Source organism: Xiphophorus maculatus, chromosome 22 (genome assembly GCF_002775205.1).
Source record: "Xiphophorus maculatus strain JP 163 A chromosome 22, X_maculatus-5.0-male, whole genome shotgun sequence".
NCBI classification, from domain to species: domain Eukaryota; kingdom Metazoa; phylum Chordata; class Actinopteri; order Cyprinodontiformes; family Poeciliidae; genus Xiphophorus; species Xiphophorus maculatus.
In genome coordinates, this window is record NC_036464.1 from 6,781,749 (window position 1) to 6,806,022 (window position 24,274).

General features: G+C 39.0%; 1 protein-coding gene across 6 annotated transcripts in view; it reads right to left on the reverse strand.

Annotated features, from left to right (window-relative positions):
- Positions 1–14,347: 14,347 nt before the first annotated feature.
- The window catches only part of LOC102233809 (fibroblast growth factor receptor 2-like), a 56,481-nt gene continuing 46,554 nt past the window's right edge, over positions 14,348–24,274 (reverse strand). For all 6 annotated transcript variants that reach the window (XM_023327550.1, XM_023327549.1, XM_023327548.1 and 3 more), the window contains 4 exons: positions 22,790–22,860; positions 19,141–19,278; positions 18,144–18,249; positions 14,348–15,917 (listed from right to left, as the gene is read on the reverse strand). In XM_023327550.1, coding sequence (XP_023183318.1) covers positions 15,753–15,917; positions 18,144–18,249; positions 19,141–19,278; positions 22,790–22,860 — 480 coding nt within the window. In that variant the 3' untranslated portion in view covers positions 14,348–15,752. The remainder of the gene's footprint in view (positions 15,918–18,143; positions 18,250–19,140; positions 19,279–22,789; positions 22,861–24,274) is intronic.

The following is a 24,274-nucleotide window of genomic DNA, read 5'->3' on the forward strand; positions in this document are numbered from 1 at the left end:
CATCTTGAAAAAGTATATAAAAAATTCTTGGAGCATAAAAACAAGCCAGTCAGATATATGCTGTATCAATCTGTGTACGTCTGATGAATTTGTTAGCTTTCACCACTTGGAAGTTTAATTTGCTTTCCCAACAAGCTAAAGCAAAAGAACCATTTCTGATGATCACAGAAATACGATTTTTAGTTTTATTTCCTTTAGTTTTTAGTTCATCAGAAGTAAATGAATTCTCGATTGCAAGCTTTAGTGAACTGTTCTATGTTGATCCTTTCAATAAATATTAATTCTGAAAAATGACGGAGCCTCCCCCTGTCTTCGTATAATTGCAGCGCATAAAAAGTTACCACAGTGATTTGATTGTTAATAACCACTCAGACTGCCTGGGTCTCAGCAAACACCAACATCTTCCAAAGTAGAAATTGTTTCCAAACCATTAAAAAAAAATAAGAGAAAATATGTAGAATTCTTCCGTCCAGAGTTGAAACCACAGGTAAACACTGAAGTACCAGTCTTGGTTAAAATGTTGTTTTTATGTCGCCAGATAATTAACAATTCCCTGAAACACAGTGGGCACAGCTGTTTTTGGACAACCTCAGGGGTTAGAGATTTTAATGCTTTGGATTTTCTTACCTAAGGAATGTAACAGGGTGTGAAAGCAGCGCCAAAAATTACAAAAACTCACTTTCCCAATTCCTTTCCTTCGTCACCATCCCAGTTAATATGACTTCCCCAACTTTTTGGCTCCCAAGTTATACAGACAACACGGGGTGTGTGTGTGGGGGTGTGGGGGCGAGTGTGTGTGTGTGTGTTTCATCATACATAATGTGCATGTGTATGTTGTTATTTCCACAGTCTAAGCCCAACACGCTGGTCTTTTTTATTGCTTGCACATATTTAACGGGTTTTCCTGCCCTGAAGCTAGAGGAAGACCAAACATCCTCCACCATAAATTTTCTCCAAGAGTGAAATCTGGAGATCATGCCACACAGGAAACCATAGACGGACACACAGGCACACCCCCACATAAACAGAGAGATGGGGAATGCACAGAGAAAGCGAGAGGAAGAAAACATGGAGTATTTATCTTTTGATGGGTGTCGAAATAAAAGGCTTGCAGTAGAACAAAATTAGCAAATAGAAAAAAAACAAATGAAGCAAATCAGTGGGTCCATCTTCAAGATAAACAACATCGTATCAATCACTGGATGTCTGTGACCGCTCCTCTTCACATCGCCGAGCTAATGGGAAATCAAATTTGAGAAACATCTTTACCTCATTGCTCATCTCCAGGACAAATTAAATGGAATCTATTTATCAGACATGATTCAACCTCCACACAAATTCCTATTTACCTCAACTGTGATTGATGAGGATCATTATGGTGATTAAATTTGCCCTGAATGTGTTCGTATGACAGCTGTCTTTGGCTTCCCTACTTCTTCGTCTGTGGCTCAGCATGGATTGATGTGTCTGAGTTGGGATGAATACACACTCAGTGTTTTTTTAGTGGGTAGTGCCTGTGATTCTTTAGAGTTAGCTTTTATTTTTGACAATGATTCACCAAGAGAATTGCATTTAGTCTTGGCTGTTTTAGATTCCAGTCAGTTACAGCTGGCTGGACTCAGGGGTTTTGCGGTTACATCTTTTTTTTACATATACGTTGCCTTACAAACACATTTTGTCACATTAAACTCACAAACTTCTTTGTTATTGGAATTTTATAAAATGTTGTGAAATGGAAGGAAGATGCCGAATGTTTTTTAAAATATTTTTCAAACAGATTTCTAAAAAGTGAGAAATATATACATTCAGCCTCTTGCATCAGTGTACTGTGGCTCTCATCATCTTATCTTGGACTTATTTTGTCCTTTTGTAGGAAAAAATTGTATAATTCATCAGAGCAAGGCCTGAGGAAGAAGTAGAGATTTGACTGACAAAAACCCTGGTTCAACTGACGATGAAAACTAACTTTCTGTCCACTGCATATAAAGCAAAATAGACTCTCAAACATTTTTATTGCATTCCTGTCAGAGTCCTGTCCCAATGGCAGTATATAACCTGGAGAACTGGTGGTGCCAGAAAATAGAAATCCCCCAGCTAAGCACTAATTTAATGATTTAAAGCTGTTTAATAGCACAGAGGCCAAACCTGGGATTGGTTGGACAGACATACACAACAGGAAGAAATTAGCTTATAGGCAACACCTATTTGATTAGAGGAACACACAATCAAACCCCATTTCCCATATCTTCTTTCTCCCCTTGTTTATATGGATTTCTCATTTAGCACCTCAGAGTTATGTCTTCTGACAGCTAAATGGTACTGGACATGTTACAAATGACTGCTTTTGCACTTTATATCTTGTGTTTTAGGACTCTGGGGAGCAAGTGGATTGAAAGTCAGTTAGATGTATTGCCTTCCTCTTGGTCTGCCTCAAAACAGTACTGGTGATACAACTTCGAAAACATAATTCAGATATTGAATATTTCCCCATTAGATTAATGTTTGTGTTTTGAAATTGTTTTTATATCAAGCTTTTCTGAGAGCTTTTTTAGCATCTTAGATCATATCAGAAATGACACCTCTTTTTCAGTGTGCCTTCTGTATTTTGGGTCCGATTCCTTTTGTTGCTTTTTCAGATCATAAAATGGTAAATGGACTGCCCTTTTTCCAGCCTCGTGGAGTCACATGCATATAAATATCAGTAGGTAACCCTATTAGTCAGATTCTTGTTTGGAGACATTAGATATTTAGTTTGTAAACACTGGAAGCAAACTTACAAACCCCTGACTCATTTCTCCTACTGATCCACAGGCCTAACCCTTTCTCAGCCCATCTCTGTCTATGCTGGGGGGAGAAACCAAAGACAGGAAGAGAGATAAAAAGTTTCCTAGTTTGTGAGCTGAAGCTGGGGATGTTCTACCACCGCTTTCAGAGCTAATCCTGGAAGGATTTAAAACTCCCACAATCTACCTCCTGGCACTCACAGCCATGAGGCTTGGAAAGCCAATAAAATTGTTTTACAAGGTGACAGGACATAAAAACACAGGGAGAGCAGAAAAACTGCTCGGTACTATCTCTGCGAAAAGTCAAAAACCTTTTTTCCCTTAGCCTGTTTCTGCCTCCCACGTTTGATCTTGTGCTTTAATATTGCATGTCTGTTCATCCAAGAGCAAGCTAGTGGATTTCAATTCGGTTTTTCCATGGCTGTTTGAAGCTGCCTGGTGGATTGCATGGTCTGGAGAGCCGCTCCCTGTCTGCCATCACCCTTGTCCACTTACACACAATCTGTGCCGCAGTGGGACTGAAGAGGGGATTATGTATCCGTCTGATCCTAGAGGGGCACACACTTAACACCACTGTAAACAACATAGCCATACGAGGGGCTCACACTGAGCTGAACTTTAGAGGTGCTGTGCACTTTCTGACTCAGATGTCTGTGCAATACTACTTTAAAAATATATCAAAAAGCAGTGCTGTACAGAACAATTTTTATTCCTAATAGGTGCAAGTTTAGCTACTTACATTTTGATGGTTGAAAGCAGTTTTAACAACTCAGCCTATATAATTTGTATGTTTGCCCATTATTTCTCTCCAAGTTAATTCAGTTGCTATTTCAGCCATTAAATCTCAGCTATTAAACTACATTTAAGTGATTGTGATCTAGAAAGAACAACATTCCCACAAGAGCTCATTTTTAGAAGTTTTGCATGATCTCTTGACCTACGGAGGATTTCTGATAATTATGCAAGAATATTTTTAAAGAGAAAATACTGCTGTAATCGAGCAGGTCTGTTGGAAAAATATAAAAGAAGCATTTAAACCCAGAAGCAGGAACTCAAAAAGAGAAATGAGGCAAAAATGTCAAACTTTAATGATTGAACAAGACGAACAAATGAAGGTGATAAAATGCAACTATTGGATTCCAAAACCACAAACCTGTCTGGAAAACAGATAAAACATTTGTAAGTACATGGAGGAAGCCAATGAACAGACCAGCAAGTGGTGAAAGTATTTACAGTGTGAAACATTAATGGAAATCTAAACAGAGAAACACGTTTCATGAAATGCCAAACAAACACAGATTAAAAAAATATGAGCTTTCAACAAAACTACAGAAAGCAAGAAAAACAAGAGAGAAACTGGCAGAAATAACACAATAAAAGACAACATGTGATTATGATGGCCAACCAGTGTTGTATGGTTTAAGCTAATGAGGTAAAACTTTGTTCCACTTATATCAACAACTACAATCACATCACATTTTAACTCCACAATAATAGCACAAAAAAAAAACTCCACCACACCACAAAAATATTGCTTTTAAAAATTTTAGAGGTCTATATTTAACTGTGGATTGCAGTCATTTTTAAGTTTTATTGTTGCTGACTGCTATTTTGGGTCTTTACATTTTACTTCCTCCCACTTGTTTCAAGATTAGTTCACTGATGATTTACAGATCCCTTAGACCATTCAAGCTAATAGTTCTTCTACAGTTCATCATCATTACAGAACTATCTAAAAGATATCTCTAGATAAGTAGCAGTCACAGATGGCTTTTGAAAATGTTTCTGTTGAAACGGATGTTATTTTAATGCACTTTATATAACACACACATTTGGTTTGCATACAGAAATATATTGTCAAAGCAATCATTTATTAAAATGCAACTAATATATTCCATTATGTTTTCTTACAGTTATAATCAATTTTAATATTGCTGAAAAGTCAGTGTATTTCAGAAACTTAATTCAGTAATTGAAACACATTGCAGAGTGGTTATAGAGAAACTGAAGTTTTCTAAATTTCATTTCTGTTAATTATGATGATTTTCTGCTTACAGCTAATAAAAACACAAAATTTAACCTTAGAATATTTTTCATCAGTTACATATCACATCAGAGTTATATTTTTAGGATAAAAAAATGTTGTGTAGTTGTTTGCAGCAATAGCAACGTTAATGGCTTTCTCCAGAAGAGAATTAGGGTTAAGCATGAAAATACAGGGTCAAGAGTGTGATCTATAGAGCAAACCATAAGCTAATGGTTGCAGTCTGAGAGCAAAGTGTTCTCCTGGGAACATATTGGGACAATTTGATCGGCCCACTTATTTTTACCTTACAAAAGTCCAAAAAGTTAGAAAATTGCTGAAGAGGAAGTAGATACAATACAAGCAATAATGGTTTCAAAGCATAAACATGTGGCACGCCACAGAGAAAAGAAGTGGAAGACAACAAAATGGATAATTCAAATAAAACTGAAACCCTCAAATTTTCTATTTTAAATTTACAGTGAGATGGTAAAAGTTCAGGCCTGAAATCAGCACAATGGTGCCTTGTCCTGCATCACACCTCAACAGTCATATTTTGATATTTTTCCATACAACAGAGGCATGTCCTAACTAAGTTTGTGTTTTTTTTTTTATCTAATTCAAAGCAGCAATTAAATGTAGAGTTTTTAAAACCCATAAATACCTAATTTAAGCATTGTTTTCTTGAAGGAATCAAAGAAAAACCAGCTAAACTCTCACAGTTAAATATGTAAACTGTTTTGAAGGAATCCAGCTCCCCTAACCACTCAGAGCATTTTTTATGTTGTGCATATAATTCCCAAGCAACAGACAATGTTGCTGTTCTGGGAGAAATGGGATGAAACAGGGCCCATATTAGTGGTCAGAAGAACTGGAGATGCTTCTTTCTAGTGGTTGTGCGTGACAGAAGTCCATGTGAAAAGATCTTGGGTCATAATTTGCTTGGCTTGGGCCAGATCCAAATGGTCCATGGAACTTTATTCAGATGCAGGATTTGGAGCGTGGGGGCTGGAAGGGAGAAGAACAGAGAGCTGCCCCATAAAAACACCCAACACAATATGGTTCACATTTTTCTGCCCTATCTTCTGAAGTGTAGCTGAAGTTAACCAGTGCACTTATTCAGTAAATGTCATCCTTTGACTTACTTTGAAACTATATGAGACTTCAAGATCACTCCGCCTCTCTGTGTTTCTTTTGCCTTTACTATGGTTGCTTTTCTTCATAGGTCTGGATCTGAAAGTAAACAAATCCAGTGAATGTCTGAGTCAAGAGACCTCCTGTCTCTGTGCTTTACCTAAATGTGTTTCAGGCAACACGTTTAGTGCTTATTGTTCCCACTCGCTGCCGCTGATGACAGCCAGGGCACAGACTTCCATAAACATAATAAATCTCCTCCGATGATGGTGACTCCTCTAACACTTTTTTTCTCCTTTCTTTTCCTTTTTAATCAGAGTCTTTGTCAAGTCATTCACAACCCAAATGCAACCTGAGGATTTATCTGAGTCTAGTTCAAATATAATTACAGTCATCATCATCATCAACTGATACAGCCGTCAACAAGCCACAACACATTCATGAATGTGTTGTAGAGATCTGCGCAGTAAGCCTTGTGAAGGAGGTAATTTCTCCTTTAGTCTACAGCTCTCCATGAGGCCACCCTGCATCTGTACTCCGGGAGAGCTGCTTAAATGAACGGAGCCAAGACATTTCAGCAGAGGTTTATTTTTGCAGCCTTCCCTGTGTGTGCCTCCACCACATCCTCACCAACCCAGAACAGCCTGGCTCTGTGCTGCAGTTCAGGAATGGCCCATCACTCCAGATTGCAGTGTAGCCCCTGCCAGTGAGTGAGGGTTTGAAACCCTGGCTGTCAGCCTACAACCACAACTTCTGACAGGCGAAAGCCTCGGGCCCTTCTGAACCAGCACAAAGCACCTTTTCAGGGGCCCTCTCTTCTTTTTCTCCACCCCACTTAGCGCTCAGCTAGAGGCCAGCTGCCCCACAGAACCTGGGAGGGAAAGTATCCAGCATAAATGGGCAGGGGTTCAACCAGCAGATTTATGTATTCCCAAGTGGAACAGATGAATGAAACCAGAAGGAAATAAATGTAGTATCAGAATGTGACGGACTCCCGCTAGCCGAGGAGGTTAAAGCAGAGTAGCAATGTTTCATTGATCACAATTACATTGATCCACGACAGTGAGTGCAGTTGACTTAACTCACTCAAACACTGACACTCAGAAATGGAAAAATCTGAGAAAAGAAAAAAAAACTGCAGAGCTTCAAGCAGATGGATGCTTACCGACAAATGAACTTTTAAATAACAGCTTGTCGGGGTTTGGGCCAACAGCAAACTTTGAACTGGTCGCCCTTGTAGCAGGTTTTCAAATTTAATAGACTGTGCCTACACCCTTTATTGTGCTTGTATGAAAAAGGCAATAATCCAAAACGTTGCAACACTTAACAGCTGGCATGTGGTAGCAAACTCAAAAAGAGGAGAACCAAAAGAGCTTTGAGATGGGTGATTAAGTCAGGATATGTAATTATCTTGTCTTGCCTGGGCAGGATAAAATAATCTGCTGTTGTTTCTGAGCTATCGGGCAGGTAGAAAGGTATATCTTTCTTTTTCAAAGAGCATATATCATCATTTTTAAAGTTCTTCCCTTCTAGCTATATCCCCGCCTGCAACTCATGATATATTATTAATTTCAATAACCAAAACTTGGAAGTATGAGAAAAAAGAGCATATCAGAAGAAAGGAAGCACAATGAAGCAGAGAATACCACAGAGAGTAGCTGATTTTGAGCTGTTGTGTTGTGCCAAACTTCTGCATAGATGCAAAACAGAGACAAAATTATTAATAGCAAAATTTCTAGCTCAAATTTCAGTTCATGAAGTACCCATTCATATTCTGAATTATTCTGTGGGGGAAAATGATGCCAAAAGAAATGCTGAGAGTATTAGCTTGCAGACCTAACAAACTGGTATTGTGGTGATCCAAGTATGTCTGCCACACATTACGCCATCTTTTTTTTCTTTTTTATCAAGAAAATAACCTATTAGTTCTGTGAGAACAGTGAGCAATTTTCAAATGGACTATAGATGCAGGAAAATATTTGTCTCATCCAGAACACTGACATTGTAATGCCCTGTGAGGAAGCAATTTTGGCAGAGTGCTGTGCATTGAACAACATCCTCTCATCTCGTCTTAAAGAAGTAACTTTAACCGTGTCTGTGTGCGCATGAACCATAGTAAAGGCAAGCAGTCCTACTGCATAGATACAATTAAGCAACATTTATGAGCACCACTTTTTTGCAGGTCCTTTTTATTGATGGGTTTACTCATGGCAATAACAGCTCTATATACACATACAAACCATATGTCTCCATCCAGTCTGTCCACTGCCACAAAGGCCAGCCGAGGTAACAGGCTCTGCTGTCGAAGACACAGACAGCCACGTTTCTGTCCTCCTTTCAGGAATATACTGCACTCTCTGCTCAGCTGGGATTGTGCTGGGGAAGTACATCTTTCTTAGTTTTATATAAATGTAAAACTAAATCATTTTTATTGCATATTTCACTGTACCAAAAGCTAAGCTCCCATGAAAATGTTTTTCTCTGTTTTTTTGGAGGGGTGGGGGCGGGGGTGGGGGATTGTCCAAAATGGAAAGCAAATCATGCCCACTTTTAACATTTTGCCAGGACACCATGAGGACTTCATTGGATCACAGCAAACCAAGTATGTCTGACCCATTGGGTGGGTGATATGATTGACATCTCTGGGCAGGGAACATTATGACTCAGCTCCTTTATAAAACACACCCATGGTTGTAAAACATGGCACATTAGCCCAGCTTACCAAGCGCTGCCACTTTAGAGTCCAAAATCATGTCAGAAATTGTCTGAACAACAAAACAAAACAAAACAAAAACACCCTTAAAGGTGTTGGACAATTAACATAAAAATATGCATACTGTAGGTTTAATGAGTTAATTGATTTTTTACACAACTGGTTAACCCTCTTCAAATTGTTATAAGTAATAAAAAAGTCTCAGCTGCCCATAAAGCTGTCTCTGCAGCTGTATGCAGCTCAGCAGGAAATAAATTGCATAGTGACTGGTCCGATCTCAGTTTAAAGCCTGATATTCTGAATTACTATTCTGAATCCCATCTGATTCTTTCCCATCTGAAAGAATCACATGCGATTCTTTCTTACTACCTTGATTCTGGGGGGAAGCATCTTAACCCTCAGGTTTTTACATATTTCTATTTGAGTTTTTTTCTTTTTTATAAAAGAAAAAAAACAATGCACAAATAGTCAGGATAAATGTTTTGCGGCCTATAAAGCTTTATTTAACATATAGGAGTTAAGGACGTTATTTGTTCTTTCTATTCTAAAATTGTTTTTTATTTGTAAACTGGTAATTGTCATGGTGTGTTTTTGATTAAACTACTGTCAGTTTGGAAATTTAGAAGCTATTGTTATGTCTTGTGATATGCTGTATATTCCGAAATGTTATGAGATTGGTTTTCCTGCTTGCCTATTCAAAAATGTTACCATGTTTTTGGTTTTACTTTTATATCTTCTGATTTTTTTTTTTTTTGTGCTCTGGGATATTCTTTGTTGTCTACAAGTCATGTTTGATTAAATAGGTTTTGTGGTTGTTTTTTTTTTCTAAAATCAAATTATGCTTGTTTTGTTTGCTTTATGCTGAAGTGATTTGCTTGTTTCAGGCCCACCATTTTTTTTTTCTGATGTACACAACAACGGGCCAAATGCTTTCAACCGGACCACATTATTCCCTTGACTCCTGCTGGGTCAACAAACAAAGTTCTTGAGTTTTTGCAGACCCATTCCATTATCATCCTCTAAACAACCGAGTTTCAGCTCTTCTCTTTCAAGAACTGTTGCCTAAGTTCTCAACACAAAACAAAGTCAGCGTGCAAACCTACTGCAAGTAGAATTGGTGATTTACAGTTGCTCAGACACAATTACCAAATGTTTAGAAGATCCCACAGGGCATCAAACTGCACACAACCTACATCCTCATGCAGCCACACACACACTTACACACTCTTAACTTGTTTATCCTTCCATGCAGAACAAGACACGGTGCCTTGCAAGCCCTTAATCAAACAAAAGTAGACCCCTCCCTCGTGTGAGCACTGACCTGACGATGAACCATTTATTTTCAGCTACTAAATGGGAGCTTTAGGACCAGAGCCTTCACAGTTATATACCCAGAAACTACTAAACATTGGATGAAGGTGTGAAATTAAAGATTTGCTTTAAGAATCATAAGATTAAAGTATAGCAGGAGCGCATTTGTCTTCCAACCAGAAATGAGACCCTTCGTTTCTCTTATCAGGCAGAGCTCTGATCTGGTGAGGGGAGAAAGTGTTCTGCTTAGGATTGAGCCATGGATATGAGGGGAGAGGGGGAGGGGGGTCACATGGCAGCTTTGTTAAACTTTAAGTCACCCTCGAAACTACACAATCTCCACCCCTCCTGCCCCTCCTCCTCTCCTGGAGTCCGTGGGGGTCTTATCTCCTGTGGATGTGGGCTCCTCTGGCCCTCACAAAAAGCCGCGTGTTGACATTCCTGTAGGCCGAGCCTTGTGCAAACACACCAGACCCCACCAGATGGCCAAACAAGGCAGAGAAGGACTGAGATGTAAAGGATGTGGAGGAAGATTGACAAAAGGGGGGGAAAAAATTATTGGCTCAGTGAAAATCGCATTTACAGCCAAAATGTCAATTTATCAGCCTGACACATGGCCAAAAGGCCTTCTGTTTAACTTTGAGGCAAATTATGTTCTGAGCCAAATGTTTTCCTTAACAAAAACTTCCTAATTTAAAATCCAACAAGGTCGGTTACCTATGAACAAAAGAGAAGTTTTAAAGTTTCTGAACATGTCAGATTTGCTCTCCCTCATTGATACTTAAACAGTTTCTACAAGTTTATCATCATTATTATTAAAATTGAAAAGCTATGTGAATTACGAAAAATCACTTATAAAAGCATATATTATGTACATGTCATAAACATATATTATATTGATTATTTCTATCACTATGAATACTGGCTGTTTTTAGAGAACTGTACCCCAGTATAAAAGCTGAGTTTAGTGGAAGGAGAAAGTGTGGTACAGTATACACAACATCAGACATCTCCTACCTTAGACATGGAGGAAAAGAACAATACCATTGGTCCGATGTACTCTATTTAAATACAAGTAAAGTTTACATTTCATTTGGAAATCTGCCACAGAATATGAGCTGCTTGAAGTCTAATGTGAAGCACATCTGCTGGTGTTGGTCTACTGTGGTTTCTGAAGTGCACAGTCAACGCAGACATCTACCATGAAATTTTAGAATTGCTCATGCTTATCTTCTCACAAGCATTATGAAAATGATTATTTCAATTTACAGTTTATGGCACCTGCCCACACTGCCAAAAGTACCAAAACCTCCTGTAATGTTCATAGTATTACAGGCTTGATTATGTAACCTGCCAGACCTTGCAATGGAAAGAAGATGAAGGCCATTATCTAAACACCCTGGACTTTCCAGTCCACCTCACCAGCGCCACAGATTGCAAAGGTCTTCTGTAATATACAAATTTTCCGATAAACTAAATTGTGGCTTTTCATTAACTGATAAGCCACGATCATCAAGATAAACACAAATGAACAACAGAAGTGTATCATTCTTTATGCAATGAATCAATTCAATACACAAATTTTCCTTTTTGAACCCCTTTGCTGCTCTGAATTTAATGAACTTGATTTAAATTATTTCACTGATGGGAAAAATGTCTTGTTTCACTGGCAGATTACTTTACTTATATTTAGTATACTTTTTCATCAGTATTAAGGAATTATTCACTTAAAGCAAGTTTCTATGTTTTGCTGAAAACTTACTTGGAAGTTAGTTTTTAAAATACTTGCGCTAAATAGACCAAAAATACTTAGTAAGATTTTGTGTTGTTGCAGTGTACAATTTCAGACTCTTCATGACAACCTTGCAGAAGCCTTAGTAAATTTTCCCTAAATTATGAAAAGTGTTTAATAATTTTCTGGTATTTATAATAATAATGTGAGGAAGAAATCTGAGATGTTTTGAAAAGTCGCCTCTTTCAGACTTCCTCCCTGAAGACATGCAGAGTTAAGAATTAAGGGTCAGCGGGTTAATCTTTGGGGCATTAGACAACCAGAAGCCATCCAAACGAAAACTCATTTAAGGGTCCGGCTGAGTGCGGTGGGTCATGTTTATCAGCTTAGGAGAAGAAAAATGTCTCTCAAATTAAATGAAGATGTAAAAATTAAATAAATGTTATGCAAATTTGTGTTAGATTTGCCCCTAAGGACAAATGCCCAAATCTTATCCCATGTTACAGGATGTACTGCATCAAATAAATGCAGGGTGATCTTTGAAAGCATCTTCTGAAAAAAGGACAGTCCTAATCCTCTGTTTGGTGTCCATGGAGTTCAGCCCTCCTTATGTGTACCATCAGCCTACAGCACAATAGACAGTCATTCCAATAAAAGTCTGAAAGCCAGTGTGGATATCCGGCTCTCTTTTTCTCCAAACTATCCCTTTAATGGTTTATCCCGCCACCCTTTCTTTTTTCTTCACCAATCCCCCTCTATTTCTCCATATTCTATGGAAAAAAAAGGAATGTCTCAGACTGCGTTTTCCCTCCCAAGTCTTTTTTTCATGTTCCGGAAACATGAGGAGACACGTCTACTGGAGGGGATGAACCTGCTGGATGAGTGTGTTTGTTCAAAACAAGCTGCACCTTGGTGATAGATCGAGGGGTCTCTGGGTTTATGCAAAAAAAAGAAGTTAGTCTATAAAACACTTTGTTTCCTCACTAAATTACAATTTGTTGCAGCTTGCAGCTGCTTGTGGCCCAAATCATAAAACCACGATTTTTATGGATAGCTTCCTTCATGTCAGACTTACATATTTAATCATAGTAACATTTACCATAAAGAGAAAAGGCAAAAACATTAGCTATAGACAATTACAATTTAAAAAGTGATTGAAAATGAACATCCAGCTCTTCTGTATGGATTCCTGTGGTTTGGACTGAAGCAGTTTGGTCAGATAGGTATGAAATTAAATACAGAGATTTATGTTCAACAACAGAGGGAATTTCAGTCACTTTACTGATGTTTCAGACTGTGTGGTCAGCAATATTTGTTAGAAATGCTTTAGATATGGCTAAGCACAAAAATAATCATGCCCCCAGCTGATTAAGGTTTCAAATGATTTATCCAAGACGTTTCTGACAGGAGGTGAGACAGACACCTCCTAAAAGATCACAAAGCAATGTAAAATCAGTATCAGTTTAGAAAATATATATATTCATCACTATTTATTTAGAATTTATTTCATGTTTTTAATAATGGACTTTGTGAAAAATTAATAGGGAAGATGAATTTTAATGTAATCATTAAATGGGAAATCCAAAATAGTAATAAACCTTAGATCTGAATATTTAGGAAAGTAAAAGCAAGGTTTTTGGTTTCTGAAGAATGTCTTCACAACTATTGGGCAATAAATAATTCTATAACTAATTAATTAAAGTAAATCCCAAATTTGCAAGTAGACATTTAAAAAATATAATAACTAAGCTTTCCCCATAGGCATAAACATGAAATAACATGTCAAGTCTAACAAACAGGCCCAGATCTATTATGATATGTGTTTACACACAATTTTGAGTGTGTGTCTAAGTTGGAAATGTTTTCAATATTTACATGTAAAATCAGCCATAACATCTTCTGCAGCAGCATAATCTACTTTTTACATTTTTAACATATTGTACTTTTTAATAAACTTTCTATAGGTATTGTGTGTCAAATGAACTGCTTTGCTTAATGTCACAAACTCATGCATTCCTGAATATCCCCTTTGAGGGACAATAAAGTTTCTATTTCTTCTATTTGCCACATGTGTAATATTGTGCAGGGTAGACAACAGCCTCTAAAACATAGTACGGTCTCATTTACTGCTGCTAATGAAACCCAATACCAGATCTGCTGTGATGAACTTAGATCAAATCAGGTAAATCAGCCGTTCGATCTGCTGAATTAAATCTGTTCTGATAAGAGGAGATCAATGAGCCCATCCATGAACATATTAGGTAGGAAGGCTAACAAACCGTCTTCGGCTGATCCCTTAGACAGATCACAACACAAAGCGGGACCATCATTACAATTACAAGTTTCCATTTTCATTAATGGAATTGCTTCGACATCATGCCATGAATTAAACATCAATTTAAGTAGATTTAATCTGCATCTGTGCTAAGCTTTCCAGTTTTGCTTTCAATCTGAACAATCCAGATGTGTTCACTTATAGCTCCTTAGCAGATTTGTCCAAGTTTTTGGAGCCTAAAACATGAAATGAAACCAGAATGTACAGTTCAGTAATAACATGGGGTGTATCTTCTTGGTACGTGCACAGAAAAAATGTCACTGGAAGCAGGAGAAACAAAGTCAAAAAGAGCAACTCATAGTCTGAGACAAGCACAGGTAGGTATATTTTCAACATTTATTTTTTGCAAATGCAGCATGAATGCCTGCAAAACAGCATCTTAATGTTGGTCCAGTAGAAAACAAAAACAAAAAACACTTGGTTTAATACTTTGTTTTTCATATTTCAATTTTGTCCTAGGAATTTTGAGTTTATCTTTGTTTCAAATGAGGAAGCAGATTGCACGTAGACATTTTCAAAGTATTATGTCTTTTACTTATATATAAATATCCAACAAATTTCATTTCAACCGTGGCAAAAGAAAAAGAGGATAGAAATGGCATCAATATCTAAATACAAAAAGGATTAGATGACTATAAAATGTACAGTTTTTAAATTTTTTTTAACTTAATATTCACATTCATGTATAAAACTTACAAAATCTGGATCTCTCCAAATTTCTAAAAATAGAACCTTTCTGTTAACTGGTGAAGGATTATTTTTAAATTACCATAAGTTTAACGGATTATTCCATATCATCAGCATTAATGTAATAATTTCCACCATCTCGTTGCTGGGTTTTTTTTGTACTTTTTTGATTCATTTTTTAAAATATGTAACTCAATAAATTAACATACTAGCGCAGTCCCTGAAAGCCAATACTTAACTGTGTTACTGAGAAAGTGTGTGTGTTTAACAAAGGGTGTGTGAGGAGAAATATAGGACATCTGTCAGCATAACCTGCCTCATAAATGGGAGCAGGGTGTGGAGGTGGGGGTTGTTTCCAAGTCCATACAAAAAATAATTCATAGTAAATATATAATATATTTTTATACATATTTGAATATATTTACAAATATAGCCAGCACTTTTCATTACATTGTGGATTCTTTTTCCAGAATAATCACGGAAGTTTATCTAGAGAACTGGAAAAAAAAATGATGCACCAATATTACAAAATTAACAAGAAAAGTTTTTATATCTGCTCTCCTTGTATTCCTGTTTTGTTAGTCGGTGCTCCATATGTGAGTCCCTTTTTCCTATTTTCCTAGTTTCATGTTTTCTTCTTCCTTTGTTTGTTTTTCAGTTCATACCAGTCCATACATTCCTCCAGGAGTAAACAAGTCTTGGAATGCCAGCCACTGCTACTTGATCACCAAGCAAGTAGCGCTATGGAGCTTCTGGGTAGGAAGATGAGAACCAAAAGATGAGAAAAAGCTGCGTGTTTACATGAGAGAGGAAGAGGAGGCCTCAGGGAATGTCAGTTCATCCAGTCAGTATGAAGGAGCTTCTGTAACACGCTCCGTCCCCTCCGTTAAGACCTCAAGTGTTCTGTGTTGGTGTGTGGCAGTGCTAGTCCCCGATCGGGTCAGTTTCAGAGAAGGTGTCTGTGCTACGTGTGTTCAGCGACTCTGAGGTTGGGGCAGGCCAAAAGTTGGCTCAGGGTCTGAGCCGGCAGAGGCTCATCTCTTGGCGTTCCCGTTGATGTGCTGGTACTTGGGGAGGCAGGGCTCGTCCGGCAAGGGGTCGTGGGAGAACACGGAGTCATCGCCGGAGGAGCAGGAGCTGCGAGTGTCAGGGAAGCTGGGGGAATACTGCTCCGTAGGCGCACACAGGTCCAGATATTCCTGAGGATGCAGATAGAGGAGAAAAAGAGTGAATCTAAATTTAGATAAACAAAAAAACAGTTTGCACAGGATCAAAAGCAAACAGGAGAAAATAAATTGAGAGCTGAAACCGGGTCAGCAAGACCAGGGACTTTCCAGAGGAGGACTGGAAAAGGGTGGTGGGGTGAGAACAGTATCACCTTCATAATGATATTTATCTGAACCATACCAAATCACCCTGGGAGGATATAAAAAATGGCAAAGAAAAATAATCTTCAACTGGATACTGCATGAAAATATTTGTAGAAATAATAGGTAATAAATCGAATCTCAGGCTGCTGTCTGATCCAGCAGAGCTAATAAGAAAAGAAAGTTGACCTGATCGCACAGCAGAGCAGTTCAAGATGGGTTGGATGTTGAGAGCAAAACTGGCAGGTTATGTGGAAAAACTGTGAGCCAACCAAGACATGAACCTGAACTGACAGGCAGGAAAAGCAGAACATGAAAACAAGAGGCAGCCAAAGGACTTATTAGCTCTGAGGGAGCTGCAAAAATCCACAACTCAGGTGGGAGAGTCTGTTCACAGGGAAACCATTAGTCATTTATGGAAGAAAGTGATCTGGTCAGTTTACATGAATGTTAATCTTTCTGGCAGAGACACTGAAAACAATGTGAAGCAGAATCCCTGCCTGAACATATACAGTCAAAAAGGGTGGCAGTAGCATCATACTTTAGGATCGCAAGATGACGGGATTCGGCCAGCTGTTCTCAAGCCAAACATTGTAAACTATGTATATACTTTTCTGTAACAAAGGAACTGCTAGTGGATAACTACTACTAATATTTTAATTTTCATCTCCTAAAGAAGCAGAAGGAGGCTTCTATTAAGTTTTAGGAGCAGGATTGTTTCCAAAGTCTTGCAGGGAAGGCTGAACATCTGGAAGTTTTTAAAATTAAATTTGAAACTTGAGTTTTAAATTGATAATTAAGATTGAATTCAAGACTTTTTCAGACCATGCATACAACGCATAATTCAACAGAATGTTTCTGATTGAATATTAATGTGTTTAATAAAAGGCCTAGTCAAAGTCCAAATATTTAATTTGAATTCACATGAGTTAAAAATTGATGTTTGCAGAGGCTCTTCATCAAATCCTATTGAGTTTTAGCTATTTGGCAAATAAGAAGGGCAAAAATTTTATACTTTGAGTGTTATGTTACCTAAAAAGATTTGTAGCTGAAATTGCTCAGAGAACTCATACAGACTGACTACAAAAGCATGTAACAATTTTCAGATTCATATTTGGCTGAAAACCACATCTTACTTTCCTTCCGCTTCACTATTTAGCAATACTCTGTGTTAGTCGATCAGAAAAACAACGATAGGAATACTTTAGCAGTCGTAGCAAAACATAATTTCCATAAATTCTCTTGGAAACTGGGGAACAATATACTGGCCTTCTACTGCATCCTCTCCCATAACTTCAGTCAAAACAGATCTGAAACCTGGCCCTGAAAAGCTTGACATAAACAACAGGAGATGGTTTGAAATGAATCAAGAAGCTGGCAGAGCTCAGCCAACCGCCATGAAAAAGGAAAGATGAAAACCTCCAGAAATCCTGTTATTAATTTTTGACTCAGTACAGTCTTGTGAAGATGTTTGTGTCTGTTGAGGCCCCCTTTTTCCCCTCTGCTTGTCTTTAATGGCTGTTACTGGGTCTCATTGTGTGGATGAAGAGTTTTTGGGGTTTTGTAGAAAAAGAGCACTGGCTTCCATTTTCCCAGCTCAACACGAAAAGGCTCATATTACTAAAGATCTCCACATCTGCCAGCGGTTTGGGGTAGAGGTGAAGGAAGGGGGGAGAAAAAGGGGCAAGAAAGGGGAGCTTTATTACATTTCAAAAGTTCGAACTCATAGTTGGGGATTTTAGGGAGACAAAGAAGGGAATGGAAAAAGGGCAATGAGGCATCAATGTGACAACTGGACTGCAGCAGCTATGCTGAGCAACGATCGGATCATCCAGTCATTTCTCAGCAATGGGCCTCATGTCAACCAGGCTCCATAAACTTTCTGGCAATGCTCAGCCAAACCTGGTATGGTCCTGCATGTATCATATTTTGGTGTTTCGTCACAATTAAATGTCTGTTTGGAAGGAAGGTACATGAGTTGGCATAAATTGTGACCACCCAAAGCAAACGAGTTAACAGAGGAGGTTCTGGAGAGGTGTGAAAACCAGCTAGACTCACCTCATTAGTGTTCAGGGTGAGGATTCGATCCAGGTCCTCCACTAGCTGCTTGAAGGTTGGTCTCTGCGATGGGATGGCGTGCCAGCAGTCCTTCATCATCATGTACCTGAGTGAGAGGATATCGTTTTCATGAGGAGTACACAATGGAATGATAACACCGGTACTTTTTCCCTACTTTGTGTTGGTGGACAATTTGTGTTGGGCTAGTCGTTCCTGAATGCAAGTTCTGAGACTGGATTTTATTTAGGTGGATCAAAGTACAGAGGGGTTACACCAAAAGTATGTCACTTTTCAGCTTGCTATGTGTAAAACAATATGGAAACAACTTCATAATATTTTTTTATTGTGAAGTTTATGTTGAATTATTTACGTGATTTCTAAATGCAAATTGTTGCACTAGATTTTATTCATCACTATTGCAAATTGTATTCCTACAAATTTGGGAAAACAAAATGTCCACTTCACTCCAATACAGAAGTGTTCATTATTTTGTGGTAAACCAAGTGAGTAACCTCCAGATGATTGGGCGGAATTAGATATTTCTTTTTACGGGTATCAATGTAAAAGAGGCTGATAACAAATTTATGTCACAGTATTCCTATTTTTACTATTAAAAAGTTTTGTCACTTTACAGTCCTTATGTAAAATCCTTAGATATTATAATGAGGTTTGTCGTTGTAATATGAAAAATGTTCAAACATGTGAATACCTTTCTAAGGCACTATAATGAGTCAAGAATACCAATATCTGATTTGTCTGCCATGTTTGTGCATTTCTCTGTGTATTCTGCCTTTGTCCCTTCACTTCCGAGGCCTTATTGAGAATTGAGAAACTGTTGGTAAATGATCCCAGTTGTACAGATGCCTGACAGAGTCGCAGAGGCATTTATCAAATGCAAACGAGTCTCTCACGGACTCCAAAGGGAACAATTAATGCTAATTCAGAATATGGATTGGTTGGAAACGATTTGGATTTTGGTGAAAAGTATTAAACTTACAGCTCATTGGTGCAGTTTCCAGGCTTGTCCATGCGATGTCCCTCTTTGAGCAGCTTGAAGAGCTCTTCTACAGGAATGCCGGGGTAGGGTGAGCCCCCTAGGGTGAAGATCTCCCACATCAGCACCCCAAATGACCAGCTAGTGGGGAAAACAGGAAATATACATGCTTTATTTGCAGAAAAGATGTGGAAAGGTGAGATTTGTATGTAAATCAAAAAAGAATCCATTATATGGGAGCATTGGGACCACTTGGCAGATGATTTTCATCCTTTCAGCTGATTAATGGATAGAGGAAATGCAATTCAGTAACATCAGTGGTGTCAGTGCCCACTTTCTGTCCTCTAGTGACTTGTGGTGCAAAGCCGCTGGCAGTGTTGCTCGACTCTGATCTCAATGACGCCTTTTGTGCCCAGCTGGCTGGTTACAGAGCCTGGCATTGTCCAGTCGCACCAAACCAAAGCAAACACTGGACCACCCACAGCAGACAAAAGAGAAATAATCAACAAAAGACGTCCAGAGGCAGAGGTGGTGACTACTAATCATTAACTGCTTCCTTGCCTCAACTTCCTGTTGTTGAGTTCCACTTCTCAAATGTTAACTCTTCCTACGGTGGCTTCATTATTGATGCAAACTAAAGGGATGCATTATTTTGTGCAACATATTGTGCATTACCACAGACTTCAATCATACTGAGCACATGAGTGGTTCAGCAAGAAAAGTCTGCAAAGACATGAAGGTAGGGCATTTATCATTTCTTTCATCTGTTTACACAATCAGCTGGCCAGGTCGGTTCTCTCCTCTATCAGTGCTTTGCATCTGAGCCCTTGTTGACACACTCGCCTCTCCTTTCTGTGACATTTTGTAACCATTACTCAGCTTGTTTAGCCGTCCAAGATGGTGTCCACCTGCAAGCAGCCATGACTTACAAAAATAAACACACAAACTCGGGGGGCTACTTAGCTGACCTGGCATGCTGCCTTAGTGGAGAGCAAAGCACTTATGTGTTTCAGCCAGCTTCAAACATAGATTATGTTTATGCGAGTCATTTAATTAATGAATGCCTCTGTGTAAACAAGGTTAGGACTGAGGACTCATCCATAGCTCATCACATTTAAGTCATAATGTTACGTCATATGCTTCTCCTGCAGGACTTTCTCATTGCTGCCTAAAGGCAACGTACATGTGAATGGTAAAACTATATTATGTAAATTGGTGGATTACTAGAGATGCACACAAATTTGGCTGATGAATGGAAACAAAAATCCAATCTACAGCTCAGCCGACCCAGACTGTTGGACAGTCAGTTTGAAAATATGGAATGCATTCTTTATTCAGACAGTCTTTGCAATAAATGCACCATGACTACGTGATAATAGGTCTCACTAACTACAACATTCTTTTTTAGTATAGAGGTTGTGACTGAAGGAAGAAGAGTTAAAGGTTTAAGATTGGTTGGTATCTTTTCCTGTTCTGGTTCTTGACTGAACCAAACCAAAGTGCTATAAGGTTGCACTAAGACAAACGATTCAAGGGTGTATCTGAATCATGAACTACAGACTCCAGAACATTCAGTCTGCTTGGCTGATGAAGGATCTGGCCTACAAAGAGCTGAAATGAGTGAAATGTGTGAAATTTGTTTTATTCAGATTTATTCCTGCCTTTGCCTCGACGGAAATCCTGTCTCCCTCTTCTTCTGCTACAGCTACAAAGACAAAAATCTTCAGACACTAGACCCGCCCTCTGAATCTGGGTAAAATAAGGACACATATGTAGGATGAATTTGGAGATGTCTTTAAATTTGGACACCCTTTTTGTTGCATCGCTGTGACTTAATTGGCTGTTTAATGATGCAGCTCCTGAATTTGGACCCACAAGTCAGATTAACCATTTTCACTCTTTGGTGTGGAAGCAGTTACCAAAAGAAGAGCATTACAATTAGGTTATTTTCATCTCCTGGGAAGAGTTTGAAAATAAAGTCAGAGAAAACATAAAAAGTGTAATGAGCTTTACACTTCAGGAACAGGAAGGTTCACTGGATGACAGTAGTTGCTCTTTTTATCCTTTTGAGCATTCAAACCTGTTCTATCATGGTGTGTGCTGAATTTGTAAATGCTGGCATTCTTTAGAAAATCTTAAGAGTTAAGACAAGTATCAATGGTCTCTAGGGAATACAAGAATCGACTCCAGTTTACAGTTCTGATGTTGACATCCTAAAATGTCATCTCAGCATGTATACCCTGTATTACAGCAACTCATACAATGTGATGTAACGCTTCTCCAAACAAATAGTTTATAATTGCTCAAAGCTAACAAAAAAAATTAACTGCTGTTAATAATATTTACAATAGTAAAATTAATGCTAGTTAAAGTTCCATAAAAAAACAAGGTTGGAAATTGGCCACTAAAACTGATCTGTGGATCTCCAGTGAAGCTGAAATCTGGCTCTCTGCACTTGAGCTGCAATCCTCCGCTCATACCTACACTCTCCAGAGCTGCTCCGCTGAGCTCATTTGTTACAACCACAGAGGGGGGAGTGTCATTGCAATTCATGTATTCATTTAATCTGATGTCATGTATAGATCGCCTGTGCCTTGTGCTGTTTGATTCAGCTCCACCTCCTCCCGCACACGCACAAAAAGCCAATTACTAAATGTGAGTGATGAATCGTAATTAGGGGTGAGCCAATACAGAGCACTGCAGCGATACAAACACACACACGCTCCCTTTCTCCTTAGCTCTCCCGTGTTATTGATTGGAGAACATGAAGGACGTGGTGTGTGTACACAGATACTTTATGTGCACACAACGACCGCAGAGGGAAACCAACTTAAAGCACTTTCCCTACGTTAATTGAGATGTTTTGTGCGCTACTGGTGTTTGGCTTAAGTGCACATAGCGAAAACCTCCTTTTGCTAGGGTCAGCATGCAAGGCATTTATCTAATTGCCACATGCGCTTTTCTGCCGCCAGTGTCTGGAGCAGAAACTTCAAACAACGCTGTCAGGACGCATGAGACTCAAACACCAAAAATAGAGGGATGCTCTCGCTTTGTTCTGTTTTTAGAATGAATACTCTTGATCTTAAATAAAACGAGGAAGAGACAGAGACGGGTCAACGATTCACATACCAGATGAAAGAAAGAAAGAATGCTGGGATAAAAGAGGAAGAGGGGGAGTTATTGTGATGGTGGAGCCAGTCCAAAAACGATGAGCAGCAGCATGTATAGAGTTTTGCTGAATGAGGAGAAGAGCACGAACAGGGGGAGAGAGTGAATGTAGGCCCGAAGCATTGTTGTGTTCAGACATTGGGTAGAGGCCCGAAAAGGTGGGGAGACTTCCGAGCCGAGCCGGAGAAGCAGGAGGAGAGGAGGGGAGGGGTTCTGGTGGGCTTCGGGCTCCTTCCAGATTCTTTGAAGCCAGTCAGATTAGTAACACAGCATTGGCTACAAGTCTAGCGTGAAATCCTCACTTTTGCCACAGACTGTCCAACACCGGTTCCCTATAGCCAATCACCCCGCAGTACCCGAAAACCCCCCCCATCCAAAAATCCAAGATAGCACAAAAAAACTTCATCTCACTTAAATCTGATTGCACAAACAAGGAGCAGTGATCGCACACGCCATACTAGCTTGTCTGTAGCCTTGTACTCACACATCGCTCTGGTGCGTATAGACCCGGTCGAAGAGCGCCTCTGGAGCCATCCATTTAACCGGGAGACGACCCTGAAAACGCAAACACAGAGGAGGAAGGTTAACTGAAAGCCAAGCCATAAGCAATCCTTGGAGTCCTTATTCCGGGCCTCATCAGCATCTTTACAATTATTCACTAAAAAAAGACTGAAATGTGAGAAGAGCCTCGGGATTAAGGATGTAAAAGAAGCGCCTGTCTGGGAGGGGAATTCCCAATGGAGCGTTTATGCTGTTTAAGCAACAGAGGTGATAAACAGGGTCACGGATAAAGAAGAGTTTATCTCTGTGTGCCATTAAAACAGGCCGAGAGGCTAAGCATTCTTGGCAAGGTCAAAGTGTACATTACCTTAATGGTAAACCTAATTTCAAGAGCTGAATTAACTAACTTAGTTCCTTAGGTTCCGTTCTTACGTAGAGAGCTTTATTACTATTCACATTAACAAGACATCATATAGTCCACTAAAGTTAAAGTTTTTCTCATCTGGTCATTTTACTGCCAGATCTCATGAGCGCACAAGGAGCTTGAATCATCTGCCGACCCACTCTTCCACCTGAGGTGTGGATCTCTGCAGCTGCTCCAGAGTTACTATGGGTCTTTTGACTGCTTCTCTGATTATTGATCAGATGTTCAAAGCTTGGAATATTGTTTTATAATCAAATGCAACTTTAAAATTCTCCACAATTTTCTCCCTGGTGACCTGTGTTCCTTACTCTTCATGTTTGTTCACTAGTGTTCTTTAACAAATCTCTCAGGCATTAAGAGAACAGCTGGATTTATATTGAAATCAAATTACATACAGGTGGGCTCTGTTTAATAACTGGGCAACTTCTGACAGGGTTATTGGTTACATTTTAATTGGGCATATCATGGTTAATAGAGGTTGAACACAAACACACACGAGTCTCTGAGATTTTTATCTACAATAAAACTGTATTTTATCTTTGTGTTTATAACACGATAAAATGGTTTGAATAACTTTGGAGTGCAGAATACATATAGTTTATAAAACAAAAGCAAAGTAGACATTAACATTTTATTTTGTGGCACCAAAGAATAACAAGTAAAAATTGATGGCTCAGTCAGATCCTAAAAGATCATCGCTGGAGCCGTGGTTATTGTCCCGGTGCTCACCTCCATCATCATCGTCAAATATTGTTGTGGTTGTCAGCTAGTTCTCAGCATGATCGTGCATGCAGTGAAAAGGCAGTCATGCATATTAAATGAGGATGTGCAGGCTGCGCTGCTCTGTGGTGGGAAAGAAAGACACCACTGGGCCACTATGGAGATGTCAGTTATGTTTAGTCTGCTCCCTCTCGCCCCCCGACTCTCTCTCTCCGTGTCTCTTTCGGGGCTAATTGTGTAAATGTTGATGAAACCAAAAGAACAAGAGACTGAGGGGGTAAACTAGGCATGGTCTGGAGAAGCACTACATTCAGAGCCTGCCTG